The 21,588-nt window shown below is 64.2% G+C and overlaps 1 protein-coding gene across 3 annotated transcripts in view; it reads left to right on the top strand.

The window, feature by feature from the left end:
- The window catches only part of PIGQ (phosphatidylinositol glycan anchor biosynthesis class Q), a 62,487-nt gene that overhangs the window by 25,008 nt on the left and 15,891 nt on the right, over positions 1-21,588 (top strand). For all 3 annotated transcript variants that reach the window (XM_068147259.1, XM_068147261.1, XM_068147260.1), the window contains exons 5-6: positions 7,446-7,572; positions 8,586-8,739. In XM_068147259.1, coding sequence (XP_068003360.1) covers positions 7,446-7,572; positions 8,586-8,739 — 281 coding nt within the window. The remainder of the gene's footprint in view (positions 1-7,445; positions 7,573-8,585; positions 8,740-21,588) is intronic.

The raw sequence follows: 21,588 nt of genomic DNA, 5'->3' as shown, positions 1-21,588 counted from the left end.
CAGCAGGGCAGAGCAGAGGGGCAGGAGAACCTCTCTGACTTCCTCACCACAGCCCTTCTTGGCCCTAAGGGCACACTGCTGGCTCAAGGGCATCCTTCTGGCCACCAGGACCCCCCAGCTCCCTCTCCTCTGTGCTGCTCTCCAAACAGGACCTGCTCTCCAAACCCCTCCCCAGCTTCACTGCCCTACACCTTCTCAGCCTCCCTTGCCTCTTTCAAACCTATTCAGCTGTGGCCATAAAACCTTTGGGACTCCTTTGGCAGCCTTCAGTGGCTGCTGCTTTCTGTGCAGGCCTTAAAGCCCTGTGGAGCTGAGTGGTCCCAAAATACAGCAAGGATGAGCTCAGTCCTTGGCCTGGAAGCCAGCCCCACTTCTTCTGCAGGATGACAGCACAATCTCCCTGTAGCCATCCAGCAGGAGGCTTCCTGCTGGCTGCTGAGTGTCCATCTGGTACACATTGTTCCCACCACTTGGGCTCCCTTCAGTGCTGGGGAGCTGCCAAGTGAAGCAGAGCAAGCTTGCCCATCTGCAGGATGAGTGACTTTGCCTTCCCTGGTGCTGAAGCAGATCTAGAGGACAGCATCTGGGCCCCTCTGGAACTGAGCTGAGCCTCCCACATCTTGTTCAGTGTCTGAGCCTTGCCCCAGGGCTCAGCACTGGGCACAGCTCTCCTTGATGCCTTCAGCAATGAGCTGGGGGAGGGCATGGAGGCAGCCTCAGGCAGTTTTCAGGTGGCACCAAACTGGGTGGCAGAGTTGATCTGCTGCAGGGCAGGAGGCTGTGCAGAGGGCCCTGGCCAGGCTGCAGCCATGGCTGAGGCCAAGGGGATGAGGTTCAACAGGGCCAAGGGCTGGGTCCTGCCCTTGGGTCACAACCACCCCAGGAAGGCTCCAGGCTGGGGGCAGAGTGGCTGCAAAGTGCCCAGCAGAGAAGGCCCTGGGGGTGCTGGGTGCCAGCAGCTGGAGAGGAGCCAGGGTGTCCAACTTGCCCTTGTTTTAACCTTAGTGACCTGGCTGATGCTGCCTCTGCCAAGCCAACCTCACAGAGGGCAGAACCTCCTTGGTTTGCCTGATTTCAGTACTGACAGAGCCAGAGCTGTGTGGGCCTGGCTGCAGTGCTCCCTGGCTCTGCTCTGGAGGGAAGCAGATGCAGGCAGACAGCCTGGGCCCTCAGCACAGCACCACAGAGCTGTCAGGGTTGGAATGGAGCTCAAGGCTCAGCCAGCTCCAACCCCCTGCCATGGCCAGGGACACCTCACACCACAGCAGCTTGCTCACAGCCACCTCCAGCCTGGCTGCAAACACCTCCAGGCAGGAGGCTTCCACCACCTCCCTGGGCAGCCTGTGCCAGGCTCTCACCACCCTCCTGGCCAACAACTTCTTCCTCACAGCCAATCTCCATCTCCCCACTTCTAGTTCTGCTCCATCCCCCCCAGTCCTATCCCTCCCTGACACCCTCCAAAGTCCCTCCCCAGCTTTCCTGGAGCCCCCTGCAGATGCTGGAAGGCCACAAGGAGGTCTCCTGGGAGCCTTCTCCTCTCCAGCCTGCACAACCCCAACTCTCTCAGCCTCCAGGCTCAGCAGCTCAGCGCCACACCATGCTCCTGAGCCCTCATTCCTCATCCCCTGGCAGAGTGGCTCTGAAGTGAGCACTTAGCTGGCAGGCCCTGGTGATCCCCAAGACATGCAGCTCCCACTCTCCCAGCTGGCCCTCCCAGCACCTTGCTTTTGTCCCTCAGCGAGGCAGAAGTGATTCAGAGGCAGCTGGGGAGGGAGTGCTGAGCTGTGTGCTGTGTGCTGTGTGCAGCAGGGAGTTTGGAGGCAGGCTTTTCAGATCCCAGAATGGAGAAGGTGAATAATCCTCTCTCTGTGGGTGCAGTCACAGCCCTCCTCCTTCCTCTGGCTCCCACCAGCCTTCCCAAGGGCTGTCCTTGGGTTTGCCTTCCACCAGGCAGCCTTCTGTCAAAAATAGCTGCTTCAAAGGGCTGCAGCAGAGAGCAGCTGCTTCCAAACCACCTTCCCCTCCTGAGCCCTCAGCTCTGCCAGCCTTGCTGCTGGCTCTCTCTCTCTCTTCAGCTCTCAGCTCCTGGCAACAGGTAAATGTCTCTCACAGATCCTGCCTGCAAAAGTGGTGCTGGGACTGAGGGAGAATGGGATGGAGGTTCCTCTGCAGTTGTGTTCTGCTAGGCCATCAACCCAACAAGGAGAGAGGAGGCTCTGGAGATATCCTGAGGAGGTGGTTTGTGGAAGCAGTGTGTCCTGCTGGCCAAGAAGGTCAATGGTGTCCTGGGGGGCACCCAGCCTCCCCCAGCCTCTGCCCCCTCTTTTGGAGGGCCAGGGAGGCAGGGGGAGCTCCAGGAGCAGGGAGGGACTCAAGTGCAGCCCTTCAGCATGAGCCAGGCACATGAGCTGCAGGGTGCTGAGCCAGCAGCAGGCTCCATGGGAAGTCTCAGCCAAAGAGCCTTCACTCCATGCAGCAGGGCAGGTGAGGAGAGACCTGCTGGGAAGCAGCTGCAGGGAGAAGGAGCTGGGAGTGCTGGGGACAGGAAATAACCATGAGCCAGCAAGGTGCCCTCATGGCCAAGAAGGCCAAGGGTGATCTGCAGGGCATGAGGAAGAGTGTGGCCAGCAGGGCAAGGGAGGTTCCCCTCCTCCTCTGCTCTGCCCTAGCAAGGCCACAGCTGGAGTGCTGTGTCCAGCTCTGGGCTCCCCAGTTCAGGAGGGACAGAGAACTGCTGGAGAGAGCCCAGGGCAGGCTGCAGAGCTGCTCAGGGGCCTGGAGCAGCTCTGGGAGCAGCAAAGGCTGAGAGCCCTGGGGCTGAGAGCCTGCAGAAGAGCAGCCCCAGAGGGCAGCTGAGCAATGCTCAGCAAGAGCTAAAGGAGCTGTGGGGGGCAAGAGGCTGGGGCCAGGCTCTGCTGAGTGCTGCCCAGGGCCAGCAGAAGGGACAGCAAGGGGCAGAAAGTGTCAGGCAGGAGGTTGGAGCTGAGCAGGAGGAGAAAGTTGTTTGGGGTGAGGCTGGTGGAGGCCTGGAGCAGGCTGCCCAGAGAGGTTGTGGAGTCTGCTGGTGTGGAGAGCTTCCAACCCCCCCTGGGCACTGTGCTGCTGGGCAGGGTGCTGGGGGTGCCCTGCTGGAGCAGGGCTTGGGCTGGCTGAGCTCCAGAGCTCCCTCCCAGCCTCACCCTGCTGGGGCTGTGGGATTCTGAGTCTGGCAGGGAAGGCTTTGGCTCTGCCTGCTCTGACCTGTACCAGATGCTGCCCCTCAGGGAGTTCACCCAGTGCTTCCCAGTGCCCACCTGCAGGCTGCTTGCTGGGTGTCCTTTTGCCATTGTCAGCACCTGGGGACTGGTGAGAAGAGCAGGACCCTAAGGAAAACATTTCCCTTGTGCTCAGCTGGACTGCAGCCTTGCAGCACTGCCAGGGAGGGGCTGAGCAGCAGGCTGGGGACAGGCTTCTGAGCAGGGCCTGTTGGGACAGGCCAAGGGGGGATGGTTGGAACTAAGAGAGGGAGACTCAGGGTGGAGGGAAGGGAGAAATGTTTGGTGCTGAGGGTGGGGAGAGCCTGTGCCAGGCTGCCCAGAGAGGTGGAGCTGCCCCATGGCTGGCAGCAGTGCAGGGCAGGCTGGTTGGGGCTGGGAGCAGCCTGCTGTGGCTGGGGATGTCCCTGCTGGCTGCAGGGGGTTGGACTGGATGAGCTGGAAAGGTCCTTCCCAACCCAACCCAGTCCATGATTTTATGCTTCCATGATGTCACCTCAGCCATGTTTGAGCCTCCAGCTTGGTCCCTACCCCTGGTTATGAAACCCTCCCAGTTCCCTGTGTCTCATCTGTTAACTCAGCAACCATTCAGGGTTCCTGCCTGCAGCAGGGGAGCTGCACCCAGCCCACAGCCACCTGCTCTGGGCCTGCTTTTGCTGTTGATCAGCCCTCAAACTGCTCTGCCTGGGAAACAACCTGCAAAGCTCCTGCCTTCAGACTGTGTTTGCCCAGCTAAGGAGCAGCAGGAGAGGAGGGCACCTTCCAGAGCTGCACCCCTGGGACTGGCAGCCTCCCCAAGTGCTGCCCTGCTGAAGGGCTGCTTGCAAGCATCTCAGTGTTTCATTCCAACCTCCAAATGCTTTCCCTAAGTCACCCATCCAGCACTTTAAATATTAACCACAGGCTATTTATAACCTGGCTGCTGCTGCTGCTGCTGCTGCTGCTGCTGCTGCTGCTGCTGCTGTTCAGCTCTGGGCTGAAGTCAGCCCTGGCTTGCAGGGAGGCAGAGGAGAAAGGAGTGAAAGCAAAGGGCAAAATCCCTTTGGATGAGTTGATTTTGCCACTGCACTGAGGGCTGAGTGATTCCACTCTCACCTGACAAGGATCCTCTTGGTTCACAGGTACAATGGAATCATTGCTTGGAAGTCAGTTTGCAGATGGCACCAAGCTGGGTGGCAGAGTTGATGTGCTGCAGGGCAGGAGGCTGTGCAGAGGGCCCTGGCCAGGCTGCAGCCATGGCTGAGGCCAAGGGGATGAGGTTCAACAGGGCCAAGGGCTGGGTCCTGCCCTTGGGTCACAACCACCCCAGGAAGGCTCCAGGCTGGGGGCAGAGTGGCTGCAAAGTGCCCAGCAGAGAAGGCCCTGGGGGTGCTGGGTGCCAGCAGCTGGAGAGGAGCCAGGGGGTGCCCAGGGGGGCAAGAAGGGCAGCAGCAGCCTGGCCTGGAGCAGCAGTGGGGTGGCAGCAGGAGCAGGGCAGGGATTGTGCCTCTGGGCTGGGCACTGGGGAGGCCACAGCTTGGAATATTTGGTAGAGTTTTGGCCCCCAGGGAAATGATCCTTGTGAATGATGGAGAGAGAAGGGCACAGAGCATCAGGCTGAGGTGGAGTGTCTGGAATCTTCTCCAGGTGCACCATTGGCAGGGCTCTTCTCTTGCATGGGCTGGACTACACCTGAGGCTGTCTCTGCTCATGTGGCAGTGCCAGAGGTCTTCCCAGGGAGGCTGGGGAGACTCTGGCACAGGCTGCCCAGGGAGGCTGTGGCTGCCTCCTGCCTGGAAGTATTCAGGACCAGGCTGGATGAGGTCCTGAGCAGCCTGTGCTGGTGGGAGGGGTCCCTGCCCATGGCATGGGTCTGCAACTGGATGATCCTGAAGGTCCCTCCCAACCCAACCCACTCTGTGAATCCCTGAGTCACTTCAGGCAGGGACATTCCTCACCTGTGTGCTGCAGGGTGCCACTCTCAGCCACCTCAGTTCACAGCCTGGTAAATAGACCTCATGGCTGGTTCCACTTTGGGTGAGCAAGTCAGAAATGTGCCCTCATGGCCAAGAAGGCCAAGGGTGATCTGCAGGGCATGAGGAAGAGTGTGGCCAGCAGGGCAAAGGAGGTTCCCCTCCTCCTCTGCTCTGCCCTAGCAAGGCCACATCTGGAGCCCTGGGTCCAGTCCTGGGCTCCCCAGCTCAGGAGGGACAGAGAACTGCTGGAGAGAGCCCAGGGCAGGCTGCAGAGCTGCTGAGGGGCCTGGAGCAGCTCTGGGAGCAGCACAGGCTGAGAGCCCTGGGGCTGAGAGCCTGCAGAAGAGCAGCCCCAGAGGGCAGCTGAGCAATGCTCAGCAAGAGCTAAAGGAGCTGTGGGGGGCAAGAGGCTGGGGCCAGGCTCTGCTGAGTGCTGCCCAGGGCCAGCACAAGGGACAGCAAGGGGCAGAAAGTGTCAGGCAGGAGGTTGGAGCTGAGCAGGAGGAGAAAGTTGTTTGTTGTGAGGCTGCTGGAGGCCTGGAGCAGGCTGCCCAGAGAGGTTGTGGAGTCTGCTGGTGTGGAGAGCTTCCAACCCCCCCTGGGCACTGTGCTGCTGGGCAGGGTGCTGGGGGTGCCCTGCTGGAGCAGGGCTTGGGTGGGTGAGCTCTCCCCAGTTCAGGAGAGACAGAGAAGTGCTGGAGAGAGTCCAGGGAAGGCTGCAGAGCTGCTGAGGGGCCTGGAGCAGCTCTGAGGCTGCAAGGAGCAGCTCTGGCAGAGGAGTGCTGAGAGAAAATCAGCAAATGACATCAGCCTGGGATGGAATCAGAGAATGGCCTGAGGTGGAAGGCACCTTCAAGATCATCCAGCTCCAAGCCCTGCCATGGGCAGGGACACCTCCCAACAGCCTCATCCAACCTGGCTTCAACACCAGGGGGACAGGGAGGAGGCAGTCCCCATCCCTGGAGGTGTTCCAGAGGGGATTGGATGTGGCCCTTGGAGCCATGGGTTAGCTGTCAGGAGGTGTTGGGTGACAGCTTGGACTTGGTGATCCTTGAGACCTTTTCCAACCTTATTGATTCTATGATTCTATGATCCACAGCCTCCCTGGGCAGCCTGAGCCAGGCCTTGAGAACCCTTTCAGCAAAGATGTTTCTTCCAACATCCAACCTAAGCCTGCCCTGGGGCAGCTTGAGGCCATTTCCCCTCATCCTATCACTTCTTCCTTGTGAGAAGAGCCCAAGCTGCTGCTTGTCCTCTCCCTGCCCAGCTGAGGCTTAGAGCCATGGCTCAGATTGTACCAGCAGAGCAGAGATCAGAGAAAGGTTTGGGCTGGAAGAGACCTCTCCTGTCATTGAGTCCAGCACCAACCCAACCCCACCATGGCCACCAAACCCTGGCCCCAGCTGCCATGGCCACAGGGCTCTGCAACCCCTCCAGCCATGGGGACTCCACCACCTCCCTGGGCAGCCTCTGCCAGGCCCTGACCACTCTGCCACCAAAGACATTTGGCCTCCTCTCCAACCTAAGCCTCCCCTGGCACAGTTTCAGGCCATTGCCTCTCCTTCTCTCCCCTGAGCCTAGGGAGCAGAGCCCAAGCCCCAGCTGGCTGCAGCCTCCTCTCAGGGAGCTGCAGAGAGCAAGGAGGTCTCCCTCAGCCTCCTCTGCTCCAGGCTCAACACCCCCAGCTCCCTCAGCTGCTCCTCCCCAGCCCTCTTCCCCAGACCCTTCCCCAGCTCTCTTGCCCTTCTCTGGCCCTGCTCCAGCTCCTCAATGTCCTCCTTGCAGTGAGGAGCCCAGAGCTGAGCCCAGCACTCAAGCTGTGGCCCCAGCAGTGCCTGGTTCAGGGGGACAATGCCTGCCCTGCCCTCCTCCACAGCTGGCTCTCTTGCTGACTGCTCATTTGTCTGTCCAAAGAGTTTGATTGCTGCAGCAGCACAGATTTGCTCCTTGCACCCAAGCAGCCTCTCTGGGCAGCTCTGCCAGAGGTGGCCACTCACAACCACTTGAGTTCACCTTCCCAGCCCTGGGAACTTTTCTCACAGCTGAGCTTCCTCTCTGCTGCTGTGTTTGACTTCAGCAGAGCCAACAGTGGTGGACTTCTGGTTTCACTGCCTGGCCATCAAGCAGTCCCTGGGGTTCCTCCTGCCTCGGTGTGCAGGGTGTGGTGAGAGCTGCTGGGTGGGGGCAAGCTGTGCAGAGGGCACTGGAGCTGATCTCGAGGTGCCTGTGCTTGCAGCATGTCGCTGAGGAGCTGCAGGAGCTGCTGCAGTGGCTGATGGGAGCCCCGGCTGGACTCAAGATGAACCGAGCCTTGGACCAGGTGTTGGGACGCTTCTTCCTCTACCACATCCACCTCTGGATCAGTAAGTGCAGCTGACAGCCTCCCCAGCCTCCCCTGGCACCTCCTGGCTGCTTGCCTAGGGGCAGGTGATGAATCAGAGAGCGCTGCTGCAAGTGCAGGCTGGTCTGAGAGCCTGCCTGCTGTGGGAACTCCAGCCTGAGCTGCATTCCCACACGGGGAAGTGCTGGGGGGGATGCCCCTGAGGAGTGCAGAGCACAGCAGGGCTTCCTCACCTGCTGCCAGTATGCTGAGAGGACAAGGGAAGGCTTTAGGTCTTTGCCACATGAGGCAGCTGGTGGGATGTTAGAAGGGCTGTGGAGAGCAGGTCACAGAGATTCTCCTCCCACTCTGCTCTGCTCTGCCCTGCTGAGGTCACCTCTGGAATCTTGTCTCCAGTTCTGGGCCCCTCAGCTCAAGAAGGACCTCAGGGAAGTGCCTGAGAGAGTCCATGGCAGAGGCACAGAGCTGCTGCAGGCAGTGGAACATCTCCCTGGGAGGCCAGGCTGAGGCAGCTGGGGCTTGGAGCTGGGAGCAGAGGAGCCTGAGGGCTGCCCTCAGTGCTGGGGCTAAAGATGTGCAGGGCTGGAGCCAGGCTCTGCTCAGGGCTGGCCAAGGAGAGCACAAGGGGCACTGGGGGCAAGCTGGAGCAGAGGAGCTGCCAGAGGGCCAGGAGGGAAACCTTTGTCCCTGTGAGGGTGGCAGAGCCTGGAGCAGGCTGCCCAGAGAGGTTGTGGAGTCTCCTGGGGTGGAGAGCTTCCAACCCCCCCTGGCTGTGTTCTGGGTGCCCTGCCCTGGGGGCTCCTGCTCTGGCAGGGGCTTGCACTGGGTGCTCTCCAGAGGCCCCTTCCAGCCCCTCACATTTTGTGTTGGGCTCTCCTCCCAAGTACCTGACAACAGGGCAAGAGGGAATGTCCTCAGGGTGGGTGCTCTGGAGCTGTTTGACTTCCATGTTCTCCTGGCTGTGATTTCTGGAGCAGGGGATGAGTGTTTAGAGAATGTTTCAGCCAAGTGCTGACCCTCTGCAATGTTCTCCAGGCTACATCCACCTGCTGTCCCCCTTCATTGAGATGATCCTGTGGTACGTGGCTCTGTCGGCCTGCCTGGGCCTGACCGTGGCGCTCTGCATCCTCTCCGACATCCTGGCCCTGCTCACCTTCCACATCTACTGCTTCTATGTCTATGGAGCCAGGTGAGCTGCTGCCTCTGGCCTCTGCCTGGGGTCTCAGAGCCTCAGACAGAGCCTCACAGCATGGCTTGGGTTGGAAGGGACCTTCAGGATCACCCAGCTCCATGCCTTGGGCAGGGACCCCTCCCACCAGCACAGGCTGCTCAAGGCCTTATCCAGCCTGGTCCTGAACACCTCCAGGCAGGAGGCAGCCACAGCCTCCCTGGGCAGCCTGTGCCAGAGTCTCCCCAGCCTCACTGCAAACAATTTCTTCCTCCTCTCCACTCTCAGTCTCCTCTCTCCCAGCTCAAAGCCATTGGCCCTGGGCCTGGCACTCCCAGCCCTTGTCCCAAGTCCCTCCCCAGCTCTCCTGGAGCCCTTCAGGTGCTGGAAGGCTGCTCTGAGGTCTGCCTGCAGCCTTCTCTTCTCTCAGCCTGTCCCCATAGAGGAGGTTTTCCAGCCCTCTGAACATTTTCATGGGCTCCTCTGGAGGACAGCAGGTTTGGGGTTACAGTGTGGCTGTGACACCATCCTGGTGTCACTCCCTGGCCCCCTGGAGGTCCCCATGAGTCTCTGAGGGTGTGTGAGGGAGTGCCAGGGAGCTTTGAGGCATGGCTGGGGCACATCAGGGTTACCATGCAAGTGGTGCCCACCAGTGTGCTCTGGTCCTGCCCTCCCTTAACACATCCTGCAGCCCACACACAGAGGCCACTGGACAGAGCTGCTCTTGCTGAGGAGTTGAGGGACACTGTCCCAAATAAAGGCTTAGGAGGTACAGAGTGGGAGCAGAGGGCTTCACACTGCAGACAGCAGGAGAATTAGCAGTTTAGGGAATGGTTGGAAACACTGAGATGGGAGAAGGAATCAGGTCTGGGCTGAGCCTACCCCCAGCAGCAGACAGGGGCAGCCTCTTGCCAGCACCTCTCTTGACTGCAGCTCCTGTCCTGGTCTTGCTCCTCCTCATTGTGCAGGGAGTGGAAAGAGGCAAAGCATCTCCTCAGCTGATGGCTTCTCCCCTGAGAGCTGCAGGGAGCCAGTCCACCCAGCTGTGAGGCAGAGGGAGCTACACCACACCACACTGGCACCAGAGTGCCCCTCTGTGCCAGGTGCAGAGTCAGGAGGGGACAGCAGTCAGCCAACAGCAGCACAGCCACCACCACCCCTCTGTTCCTGAGGTGCTGGAGAAGCCTGAGATCCCCTTCTGCAGCAAGGGACAAGAGTGGGCCTGTGCAGGCAGGCAGGGGAGGTGGGGCAGGTGCTGCTGCTTGGTGCCACCTCAGGGGGCTGTGCATGGCCTTAGCCAGGAGCCACAGGGCAGCTGTGGCCCAGCACCCTGCAGCAGCTGTCCTGGCAGCCTCCTGCCTAGGGATCAGTGCACTGAGCAGTGCCTGCCAGTCTGGTGGCACCCTGCCAGTTCCAGTTCCTGGAAGCAGTTGGTGTTCCTCACAGCAGACTCCTCTCCTGGCAAAGGCTCCTTGCCTCTGCTGCCTTGAAATCTGAGCAGCCTCCATGCCTTCCCTAGGCTGGCTCAGCAGCCTGGCCTTCAGCTCATGCTTCTCAGGCTGGGTCTCCTCTCTCTACCTCCCTCTGTGCTGGATGTTGCTTCCCAGGGCTCTTTGTGCCTACTCTCCATCTCTTTCTTCCCCAGTGCCATTCTGTAGGGCTGTCTGGTTCCCAGCCCTGATCATCCCAAGCTTCCCTCACTGTTGCTGTGCTTCCCAGAGGGAAGCTTGAGAGGGGAGATTGAGAGTGGAGAGGAGGAAGAAATTCTTGGCAGTGAGGCTGGGGAGACTCTGGCACAGGCTGCCCAGGGAGGCTGTGGCTGCCTCCTGCCTGGAGGTGTTCAGGACCAGGCTGGATGAGGCCTTGAGCAGCCTGTGCTGGTGGGAGGGGTCCCTGCCCATGGCAGGGGCTTGGGACTGGGTGAACCAACCCAAACCATTCCCTGATTCTATGAAATATCTCCAAATGTGGTAGAACCAAGTGATGAAAGCCAAAGGCAAGGGTGCAGGAGGGGCCAGCAGCCAACCAGCTGAGGTTAACTGGAGAAGGTGCAGGGGCTCCACTCCTCTCCTTTGCCTCTCTGTGCTGCACTGACTCAGGTGTGAGGGGCAGGACCTTGGGCAGGGCTGCTGTGGCAGGAAGGGGAGGAGGGCAGGTGTGGGCTGCTGAGGCAGCAGTGAGCTCAGGGGAAGAACCCTGCTGCTGCTTCAGTGCAGGGCTGGCGTGGGGCTGGCCCCTGCTGCTCTGCCTAGGGGCTGCCCTCCACCTTGGCATTTCCCTCAGCAGGGGCAGAAAGCAGGAGCCTCGCACAGCCCTGGGGCATGGCATGGCACAGCCTTTGCCCTCCTGAGGCCCAGGGCTGGCTGCCACAGCCTGTGCCTCCTGTGCCAGGGGCCAGCCCCACTCGGGTTGGATCTGCATCGCTCGGGGCTGGGTTCCTTCAGCCGCCTCGGGTTCTGTGGAGGCGCTGAGGGAGCAGGCAAGGAGCTGTGGTGCCTGTGGCTGGGCTGTGGTGCCTGCATTGGGGCTGTGGCGCCTGCAGCGGGGCTGTGGTGCCTGCAGCGGGGCTGTGGTGCCTGCAGCGGGGCTGTGGTGCCTGCAGCGGGGCTGTGGTGCCTGCATTGGGGCTGTGGTGTCTGCAGCTGGGCTGTGGTGTCTGCAGCAGGGCTGTGGTGCCTGCAGTGGGGCTGTGGTGTCTGCAGCAGGGCTGTGGTGTCTGCAGCAGGGCTGTGGTGTCTGCAGCTGGGCTGTGGTGCCTGCAGCGGGGCTGTGGTGCCTGCAGCTGGGCTGTGGTGCCTGCAGCTGGGCTGTGGTGCCTGCAGCAGGGCTGTGGTGTCTGCAGCGGGGCTGTGGTGTCTGCAGCAGGGCTGTGGTGTCTGCAGCTGGGCTGTGGTGCCTGCAGCGGGGCTGTGGTGCCTGCAGCTGGGCTGTGGTGCAGCGGGGCTGTGGTGCCTGCAGCTGGGCTGTGGTGCCTGCAGCTGGGCTGTGGTGCCTGCAGCTGGGCTGTGGTGCCTGCAGCTGGGCTGTGGTGCAGCTGGGCTGTGGTGCCTGTGGCTGGGCTGTGGTGCCTGCAGCTGGGCTGTGGTGTCTGCAGCTGGGCTGTGGTGTCTGCAGCTGGGCTGTGGTGCAGCGGGGCTGTGGTGCCTGCAGCTGGGCTGTGGTGCCTGCAGCTGGGCTGTGGTGCCTGCAGCTGGGCTGTGGTGCAGCTGGGCTGTGGTGCCTGTGGCTGGGCTGTGGTGCCTGCAGCTGGGCTGTGGTGTCTGCAGCTGGGCTGTGGTGTCTGCAGCTGGGCTGTGGTGCAGCGGGGCTGTGGTGCCTGCAGCTGGGCTGTGGTGCCTGCAGCAGGGCTGTGGTGCCTGCAGCTGGGCTGTGGTGCCTGCAGCTGGGCTGTGGTGCAGCTGGGCTGTGGTGCCTGTGGCTGGGCTGTGGTGCCTGCAGCTGGGCTGTGGTGTCTGCAGCTGGGCTGTGGTGTCTGCAGCTGGGCTGTGGTGCCTGCATTGGGGCTGTGGTGTCTGCAGCGGGGCTGTGGTGCCTGCAGCTGGGCTGTGGTGCAGCTGGGCTGTGGTGCCTGCAGCAGGGCTGTGGTGCCTGCAGCTGGGCTGTGGTGCAGCTGGGCTGTGGTGCCTGTGGCTGGGCTGTGGTGCCTGCAGCTGGGCTGTGGTGTCTGCAGCTGGGCTGTGGTGCCTGCATTGGGGCTGTGGTGCCTGCAGCTGGGCTGTGGTGCCTGCAGCTGGGCTGTGGTGCCTGCAGCGGGGCTGTGGTGCTGGCAGGGCTGTGGTGCCTGCATTGGGGCTGTGGTGTCTGCAGCTGGGCTGTGGTGCCTGCAGCGGGGCTGTGGTGCCTGCAGCTGGGCTGTGGTGCCTGCAGCTGGGCTGTGGTGCCTGCATTGGGGCTGTGGTGCCTGCAGCTGGGCTGTGGTGCCTGCATTGGGGCTGTGGTGTCTGCAGCAGGGCTGTGGTGCCTGCATTGGGGCTGTGGTGTCTGCATTGGGGCTGTGGTGCCTGCAGCTGGGCTGTGGTGCCTGCATTGGGGCTGTGGTGCCTGCAGCTGGGCTGTGGTGCCTGCATTGGGGCTGTGGTGTCTGCAGCAGGGCTGTGGTGCCTGCATTGGGGCTGTGGTGTCTGCATTGGGGCTGTGGTGTCTGCAGCTGGGCTGTGGTGCCTGCAGCTGGGCTGTGGTGCCTGCAGCTGGGCTGTGGTGCCTGCAGCGGGGCTGTGGTGCCTGCAGCTGGGCTGTGGTGCCTGCAGCAGGGCTGTGGTGCCTGCAGCTGGGCTGTGGTGCCTGCATTGGGGCTGTGGTGCCTGCATTGGGGCTGTGGTGCCTGCAGTGGGGCTGTGGTGCCTGCATTGGGGCTGTGGTGCCTGCAGCTGGGCTGTGGTGCCTGCATTGGGGCTGTGGTGCCTGCAGCTGGGCTGTGGTGTCTGCAGCTGGGCTGTGGTGCCTGCAGCTGGGCTGTGGTGCCTGCATTGGGGCTGTGGTGCCTGCAGCTGGGCTGTGGTGCCTGCAGCTGGGCTGTGGTGCCTGCATTGGGGCTGTGGTGTCTGCAGCTGGGCTGTGGTGCCTGCATTGGGGCTGTGGTGTCTGCAGCTGGGCTGTGGTGCCTGCAGCTGGGGCTGTGGTGCCTGCAGCGGGGCTGTGGTGCCTGCAGCTGGGCTGTGGTGCCTGCAGCTGGGCTGTGGTGTCTGCAGCTGGGCTGTGGTGTCTGCAGCTGGGCTGTGGTGCAGCTGGGCTGTGGTGTCTGCAGTGGGGCTGTGGTGTCTGCAGCTGGGCTGTGGTGCCTGCATTGGGGCTGTGGTGCCTGCAGCGAGGCTGTGGTGTCTGCAGCAGGGCTGTGGTGCCTGCATTGGGGCTGTGGTGCCTGCAGCGGGGCTGTGGTGCCTGCAGCTGGGCTGTGGTGCCTGCAGCGGGGCTGTGGTGCCTGCAGCTGGGCTGTGGTGCCTGCAGCGGGGCTGTGGTGTCTGCAGCAGGGCTGTGGTGCCTGCATTGGGGCTGTGGTGCCTGCATTGGGGCTGTGGTGCCTGCAGCTGGGCTGTGGTGCCTGCATTGGGGCTGTGGTGCAGCGGGGCTGTGGTGCCTGCAGCTGGGCTGTGGTGCCTGCAGCGGGGCTGTGGTGCCTGCATTGGGGCTGTGGTGTCTGCAGCAGGGCTGTGGTGCCTGCAGCTGGGCTGTGGTGCCTGCAGCTGGGCTGTGGTGCCTGCATTGGGGCTGTGGTGCCTGCATTGGGGCTGTGGTGCCTGCAGCTGGGCTGTGGTGCCTGCATTGGGGCTGTGGTGCCTGCATTGGGGCTGTGGTGCCTGCATTGGGGCTGTGGTGCCTGCAGCTGGGCTGTGGTGCCTGCAGCTGGGCTGTGGTGCAGCTGGGCTGTGGTGCCTGCATTGGGGCTGTGGTGTCTGCAGCTGGGCTGTGGTGCCTGCAGCTGGGCTGTGGTGCCTGCAGCGGGGCTGTGGTGTCTGCAGCAGGGCTGTGGTGCCTGCATTGGGGCTGTGGTGTCTGCAGCGGGGCTGTGGTGCCTGCAGCTGGGCTGTGGTGCCTGCAGCGGGGCTGTGGTGCCTGCATTGGGGCTGTGGTGTCTGCAGCAGGGCTGTGGTGCCTGCATTGGGGCTGTGGTGTCTGCAGCGGGGCTGTGGTGCCTGCAGCTGGGCTGTGGTGCCTGCATTGGGGCTGTGGTGCCTGCATTGGGGCTGTGGTGCCTGCAGCTGGGCTGTGGTGCCTGCATTGGGGCTGTGGTGCAGCGGGGCTGTGGTGCCTGCAGCTGGGCTGTGGTGCCTGCAGCGGGGCTGTGGTGCCTGCATTGGGGCTGTGGTGTCTGCAGCAGGGCTGTGGTGCCTGCAGCTGGGCTGTGGTGCCTGCAGCTGGGCTGTGGTGCCTGCATTGGGGCTGTGGTGCCTGCATTGGGGCTGTGGTGCCTGCAGCTGGGCTGTGGTGCCTGCATTGGGGCTGTGGTGCCTGCATTGGGGCTGTGGTGCCTGCATTGGGGCTGTGGTGCCTGCAGCTGGGCTGTGGTGCCTGCATTGGGGCTGTGGTGTCTGCAGCTGGGCTGTGGTGCCTGCAGCTGGGCTGTGGTGTCTGCAGCGGGGCTGTGGTGCCTGCAGCTGGGCTGTGGTGCAGCTGGGCTGTGGTGCCTGCATTGGGGCTGTGGTGTCTGCAGCTGGGCTGTGGTGCCTGCAGCTGGGCTGTGGTGCCTGCATTGGGGCTGTGGTGCCTGCAGCGGGGCTGTGGTGCCTGCAGCGGGGCTGTGGTGCCTGCAGCTGGGCTGTGGTGCAGCTGGGCTGTGGTGCCTGCATTGGGGCTGTGGTGTCTGCAGCTGGGCTGTGGTGCCTGCAGCTGGGCTGTGGTGCCTGCAGCTGGGCTGTGGTGCAGCTGGGCTGTGGTGCCTGCATTGGGGCTGTGGTGTCTGCAGCTGGGCTGTGGTGCCTGCAGCTGGGCTGTGGTGCCTGCAGCGGGGCTGTGGTGTCTGCAGCAGGGCTGTGGTGCCTGCATTGGGGCTGTGGTGCCTGCATTGGGGCTGTGGTGCCTGCAGCTGGGCTGTGGTGCCTGCATTGGGGCTGTGGTGCAGCGGGGCTGTGGTGCCTGCAGCTGGGCTGTGGTGCCTGCAGCGGGGCTGTGGTGCCTGCATTGGGGCTGTGGTGTCTGCAGCAGGGCTGTGGTGCCTGCAGCTGGGCTGTGGTGCCTGCAGCTGGGCTGTGGTGCCTGCATTGGGGCTGTGGTGCCTGCATTGGGGCTGTGGTGCCTGCAGCTGGGCTGTGGTGCCTGCATTGGGGCTGTGGTGCCTGCATTGGGGCTGTGGTGCCTGCATTGGGGCTGTGGTGTCTGCAGCTGGGCTGTGGTGCCTGCAGCGGGGCTGTGGTGCCTGCAGCTGGGCTGTGGTGCCTGCATTGGGGCTGTGGTGCCTGCAGCGGGGCTGTGGTGCCTGCAGCTGGGCTGTGGTGCCTGCAGCAGGGCTGTGGTGCCTGCATTGGGGCTGTGGTGCCTGCAGCTGGGCTGTGGTGCCTGCAGCTGGGCTGTGGTGCCTGCAGCTGGGCTGTGGTGCCTGCAGCGGGGCTGTGGTGCCTGCATTGGGGCTGTGGTGCCTGCATTGGGGCTGTGGTGCCTGCAGCTGGGCTGTGGTGCCTGCAGCAGGGCTGTGGTGCCTGCAGCGGGGCTGTGGTGCCTGCAGCTGGGCTGTGGTGTCTGCATTGGGGCTGTGGTGCCTGCATTGGGGCTGTGGTGCCTGCATTGGGGCTGTGGTGCCTGCAGCTGGGCTGTGGTGTCTGCAGCTGGGCTGTGGTGCCTGCGGCTGGGCTGTGGTGCCTGCAGCGGGGCTGTGGTGTCTGCATTGGGGCTGTGGTGCCTGCATTGGGGCTGTGGTGCCTGCATTGGGGCTGTGGTGCCTGCATTGGGGCTGTGGTGCCTGCAGCTGGGCTGTGGTGCCTGCATTGGGGCTGTGGTGCCTGCATTGGGGCTGTGGTGCCTGCAGCTGGGCTGTGGTGCCTGCATTGGGGCTGTGGTGCCTGCATTGGGGCTGTGGTGCCTGCAGCGGGGCTGTGGTGCCTGCAGCTGGGCTGTGGTGCCTGCATTGGGGCTGTGGTGCCTGCAGCGGGGCTGTGGTGCCTGCATTGGGGCTGTGGTGCCTGCATTGGGGCTGTGGTGCCTGCAGCTGGGCTGTGGTGCCTGCAGCGGGGCTGTGGTGCCTGCATTGGGGCTGTGGTGCCTGCAGCTGGGCTGTGGTGCCTGCATTGGGGCTGTGGTGCCTGCAGCGGGGCTGTGGTGCCTGCAGCAGGGCTGTGGTGTCTGCAGCTGGGCTGTGGTGCCTGCATTGGGGCTGTGGTGTCTGCAGCTGGGCTGTGGTGTCTGCAGCAGGGCTGTGGTGTCTGCATTGGGGCTGTGGTGCCTGCATTGGGGCTGTGGTGCCTGCAGCTGGGCTGTGGTGCCTGCAGCTGGGCTGTGGTGCCTGCAGCTGGGCTGTGGTGCCTGCAGCTGGGCTGTGGTGCCTGCATTGGGGCTGTGGTGCCTGCAGCTGGGCTGTGGTGCCTGCAGCTGGGCTGTGGTGTCTGCAGCTGGGCTGTGGTGCCTGCAGCTGGGCTGTGGTGCCTGCATTGGGGCTGTGGTGCCTGCAGCTGGGCTGTGGTGCCTGCAGCTGGGCTGTGGTGCAGCTGGGCTGTGGTGCCTGCAGCTGGGCTGTGGTGCAGCTGGGCTGTGGTGCCTGCAGCTGGGCTGTGGTGCCTGCAGCTGGGCTGTGGTGTCTGCATTGGGGCTGTGGTGCCTGCAGCGGGGCTGTGGTGTCTGCATTGGGGCTGTGGTGCCTGCAGCTGGGCTGTGGTGCCTGCAGCTAGGCTGTGGTGCCTGTGGCTGGGCTGTGGTGCCTGTGGCTGGGCTGTGGTGCCTGCAGCTAGGCTGTGGTGTCTGCAGCTGGGCTGTGGTGTCTGCATTGGGGCTGTGGTGCCTGCATTGGGGCTGTGGTGCCTGCAGCGGGGCTGTGGTGCCTGCAGCGGGGCTGTGGTGTCTGCAGCTGGGCTGTGGTGTCTGCAGCTGGGCTGTGGTGCCTGCAGCTGGGCTGTGGTGTCTGCATTGGGGCTGTGGTGCCTGCAGCTGGGCTGTGGTGTCTGCAGCTGGGCTGTGGTGCCTGCATTGGGGCTGTGGTGCCTGCATTGGGGCTGTGGTGTCTGCATTGGGGCTGTGGTGCCTGCAGCGGGGCTGTGGTGTCTGCATTGGGGCTGTGGTGTCTGCAGCGGGGCTGTGGTGCCTGCAGCGGGGCTGTGGTGCCTGCAGCGGGGCTGTGGTGCCTGCAGCTGGGCTGTGGTGTCTGCAGCTGGGCTGTGGTGCCTGCAGCTGGGCTGTGGTGCCTGCAGCTGGGCTGTGGTGCCTGCAGCTGGGCTGTGGTGCCTGCAGCTGGGCTGTGGTGTCTGCATTGGGGCTGTGGTGCCTGCAGCTGGGCTGTGGTGCCTGCAGCTGGGCTGTGGTGCAGCTGGGCTGTGGTGCCTGCAGCTGGGCTGTGGTGCCTGCAGCTGGGCTGTGGTGTCTGCATTGGGGCTGTGGTGCCTGCAGCGGGGCTGTGGTGCCTGCATTGGGGCTGTGGTGCCTGCAGCTGGGCTGTGGTGCCTGCAGCTGGGCTGTGGTGTCTGCATTGGGGCTGTGGTGCCTGCAGCTGGGCTGTGGTGTCTGCAGCTGGGCTGTGGTGCCTGCAGCTGGGCTGTGGTGCCTGCGGCTGGGCTGTGGTGCTGGCAGGGCTGTGGTGCCTGCATTGGGGCTGTGGTGTCTGCAGCTGGGCTGTGGTGCCTGCAGCGGGGCTGTGGTGTCTGCAGCGGGGCTGTGGTGTCTGCAGCGGGGCTGTGGTGCCTGCATTGGGGCTGTGGTGCCTGCAGCTGGGCTGTGGTGCCTGCATTGGGGCTGTGGTGCCTGCATTGGGGCTGTGGTGCCTGCATTGGGGCTGTGGTGTCTGCAGCAGGGCTGTGGTGCCTGCAGCGGGGCTGTGGTGCCTGCAGCTGGGCTGTGGTGCAGCTGGGCTGTGGTGTCTGCAGCTGGGCTGTGGTGCCTGCAGCTGGGCTGTGGTGCCTGCAGCTGGGCTGTGGTGCAGCTGGGCTGTGGTGTCTGCAGCTGGGCTGTGGTGCCTGCAGCTGGGCTGTGGTGCAGCTGGGCTGTGGTGCCTGCAGCGGGGCTGTGGTGCCTGCAGCTGGGCTGTGGTGCCTGCAGCTGGGCTGTGGTGTCTGCATTGGGGCTGTGGTGCCTGCATTGGGGCTGTGGTGTCTGCATTGGGGCTGTGGTGCCTGCAGCTGGGCTGTGGTGCCTGCAGCTGGGCTGTGGTGCCTGCAGCGGGGCTGTGGTGCCTGCAGCGGGGCTGTGGTGCCTGCAGCTGGGCTGTGGTGCCTGCAGCTGGGCTGTGGTGCCTGCATTGGGGCTGTGGTGCCTGCATTGGGGCTGTGGTGCCTGCAGCTGGGCTGTGGTGCCTGCAGCTGGGCTGTGGTGCCTGCATTGGGGCTGTGGTGCCTGCATTGGGGCTGTGGTGTCTGCAGCAGGGCTGTGGTGCCTGCAGCGGGGCTGTGGTGCCTGCAGCTGGGCTGTGGTGTCTGCAGCTGGGCTGTGGTGCCTGCATTGGGGCTGTGGTGCCTGCATTGGGGCTGTGGTGTCTGCATTGGGGCTGTGGTGCCTGCATTGGGGCTGTGGTGTCTGCAGCTGGGCTGTGGTGCCTGCAGCGGGGCTGTGGTGCCTGCATTGGGGCTGTGGTGCCTGCATTGGGGCTGTGGTGTCTGCAGCTGGGCTGTGGTGCCTGCATTGGGGCTGTGGTGCCTGCAGCTGGGCTGTGGTGTCTGCATTGGGGCTGTGGTGCCTGCAGCTGGGCTGTGGTGCCTGCAGCTGGGCTGTGGTGTCTGCAGCGGGGCTGTGGTGCCTGCAGCTGGGCTGTGGTGCCTGCATTGGGGCTGTGGTGCCTGCATTGGGGCTGTGGTGCCTGCAGCGGGGCTGTGGTGCCTGCATTGGGGCTGTGGTGCCTGCATTGGGGCTGTGGTGCCTGCAGCTGGGCTGTGGTGCCTGCATTGGGGCTGTGGTGCCTGCAGCGGGGCTGTGGTGCCTGCAGCTGGGCTGTGGTGCCTGCATTGGGGCTGTGGTGCCTGCAGCTGGGCTGTGGTGCCTGCATTGGGGCTGTGGTGCCTGCATTGGGGCTGTGGTGCCTGCATTGGGGCTGTGGTGCCTGCAGCTGGGCTGTGGTGCCTGCATTGGGGCTGTGGTGCCTGCAGCTGGGCTGTGGTGCCTGCAGCTGGGCTGTGGTGTCTGCAGCTGGGCTGTGGTGCCTGCAGCTGGGCTGTGGTGCCTGCATTGGGGCTGTGGTGCCTGCAGCTGGGCTGTGGTGCCTGCAGCTGGGCTGTGGTGCCTGCAGCGGGGCTGTGGTGCCTGCATTGGGGCTGTGGTGCCTGCAGCGGGGCTGTGGTGCCTGCATTGGGGCTGTGGTGCCTGCAGCTGGGCTGTGGTGCCTGCAGCTGGGCTGTGGTGCCTGCAGCGGGGCTGTGGTGCCTGCATTGGGGCTGTGGTGCCTGCAGCGGGGCTGTGGTGCCTGCAGCAGGGCTGTGGTGCCTGCAGCTGGGCTGTGGTGCCTGCAGCTGGGCTGTGGTGCCTGCATTGGGGCTGTGGTGCCTGCATTGGGGCTGTGGTGCCTGCAGCTGGGCTGTGATGCCTGCAGCGGGGCTGTGGTGCCTGCAGCTGGGCTGTGGTGCCTGCAGCTGGGCTGTGGTGCCTGCATTGGGGCTGTGGTGTCTGCAGCTGGGCTGTGGTGCCTGCAGTGGGGCTGTGGTGCCTGCAGCGGGGCTGTGGTGCCTGCAGCGGGGCTGTGGTGCCTGCATTGGGGCTGTGGTGCCTGCAGCTGGGCTGTGGTGCCTGCATTGGGGCTGTGGTGCCTGCAGCTGGGCTGTGGTGCCTGCAGCGGGGCTGTGGTGCCTGCAGCTGGGCTGTGGTGCCTGCATTGGGGCTGTGGTGCCTGCAGCGGGGCTGTGGTGCCTGCATTGGGGCTGTGGTGCCTGCAGCTGGGCTGTGGTGCCTGCATTGGGGCTGTGGTGTCTGCATTGGGGCTGTGGTGTCTGCAGCTGGGCTGTGGTGCCTGCATTGGGGCTGTGGTGTCTGCAGCTGGGCTGTGGTGCCTGCAGCGGGGCTGTGGTGCCTGCAGCTGGGCTGTGGTGCCTGCATTGGGGCTGTGGTGCCTGCAGCTGGGCTGTGGTGCCTGCATTGGGGCTGTGATGCCTGCAGCGGGGCTGTGGTGCCTGCAGCTGGGCTGTGGTGCAGCTGGGCTGTGGTGCCTGCATTGGGGCTGTGATGCCTGCAGCGGGGCTGTGGTGCCTGCAGCTGGGCTGTGGTGCCTGCATTGGGGCTGTGGTGCCTGCAGCTGGGCTGTGGTGCCTGCATTGGGGCTGTGGTGCCTGCATTGGGGCTGTGGTGTCTGCAGCTGGGCTGTGGTGCCTGCAGCGGGGCTGTGGTGTCTGCAGCGGGGCTGTGGTGTCTGCAGCGGGGCTGTGGTGCCTGCATTGGGGCTGTGGTGCCTGCATTGGGGCTGTGGTGTCTGCAGCAGGGCTGTGGTGCCTGCAGCGGGGCTGTGGTGCCTGCAGCTGGGCTGTGGTGTCTGCAGCTGGGCTGTGGTGCCTGCATTGGGGCTGTGGTGCCTGCATTGGGGCTGTGGTGCCTGCAGCTGGGCTGTGGTGCCTGCAGCTGGGCTGTGGTGTCTGCATTGGGGCTGTGGTGCCTGCAGCTGGGCTGTGGTGTCTGCAGCTGGGCTGTGGTGCCTGCAGCTGGGCTGTGGTGCCTGCGGCTGGGCTGTGGTGCTGGCAGGGCTGTGGTGCCTGCATTGGGGCTGTGGTGCCTGCATTGGGGCTGTGGTGTCTGCAGCTGGGCTGTGGTGCCTGCAGCGGGGCTGTGGTGTCTGCAGCGGGGCTGTGGTGTCTGCAGCGGGGCTGTGGTGCCTGCATTGGGGCTGTGGTGCCTGCATTGGGGCTGTGGTGTCTGCAGCAGGGCTGTGGTGCCTGCAGCGGGGCTGTGGTGCCTGCAGCTGGGCTGTGGTGTCTGCAGCTGGGCTGTGGTGCCTGCATTGGGGCTGTGGTGCCTGCATTGGGGCTGTGGTGTCTGCATCGGGGCTGTGGTGTCTGCAGCAGGGCTGTGGTGCCTGCAGCGGGGCTGTGGTGTCTGCAGCGGGGCTGTGGTGTCTGCAGCTGGGCTGTGGTGCCTGCGGCTGGGCTGTGGTGCCTGCAGCGGGGCTGTGGTGTCTGCAGCAGGGCTGTGGTGCCTGCAGCGGGGCTGTGGTGCCTGCAGCTGGGCTGTGGTGCCTGCATTGGGGCTGTGGTGCCTGCATTGGGGCTGTGGTGCCTGCATTGGGGCTGTGGTGTCTGCAGCAGGGCTGTGGTGCCTGCAGCGGGGCTG

This window comes from Melanerpes formicivorus, unplaced genomic scaffold, assembly GCF_026170545.1.
Source record: "Melanerpes formicivorus ecotype bairdi unplaced genomic scaffold, bMelFor1.0.p_v2 SCAF_14, whole genome shotgun sequence".
Classification (NCBI taxonomy): Eukaryota; Metazoa; Chordata; class Aves; order Piciformes; family Picidae; genus Melanerpes; species Melanerpes formicivorus.
This window is presented reverse-complemented; position numbering and strand designations above follow the sequence as displayed.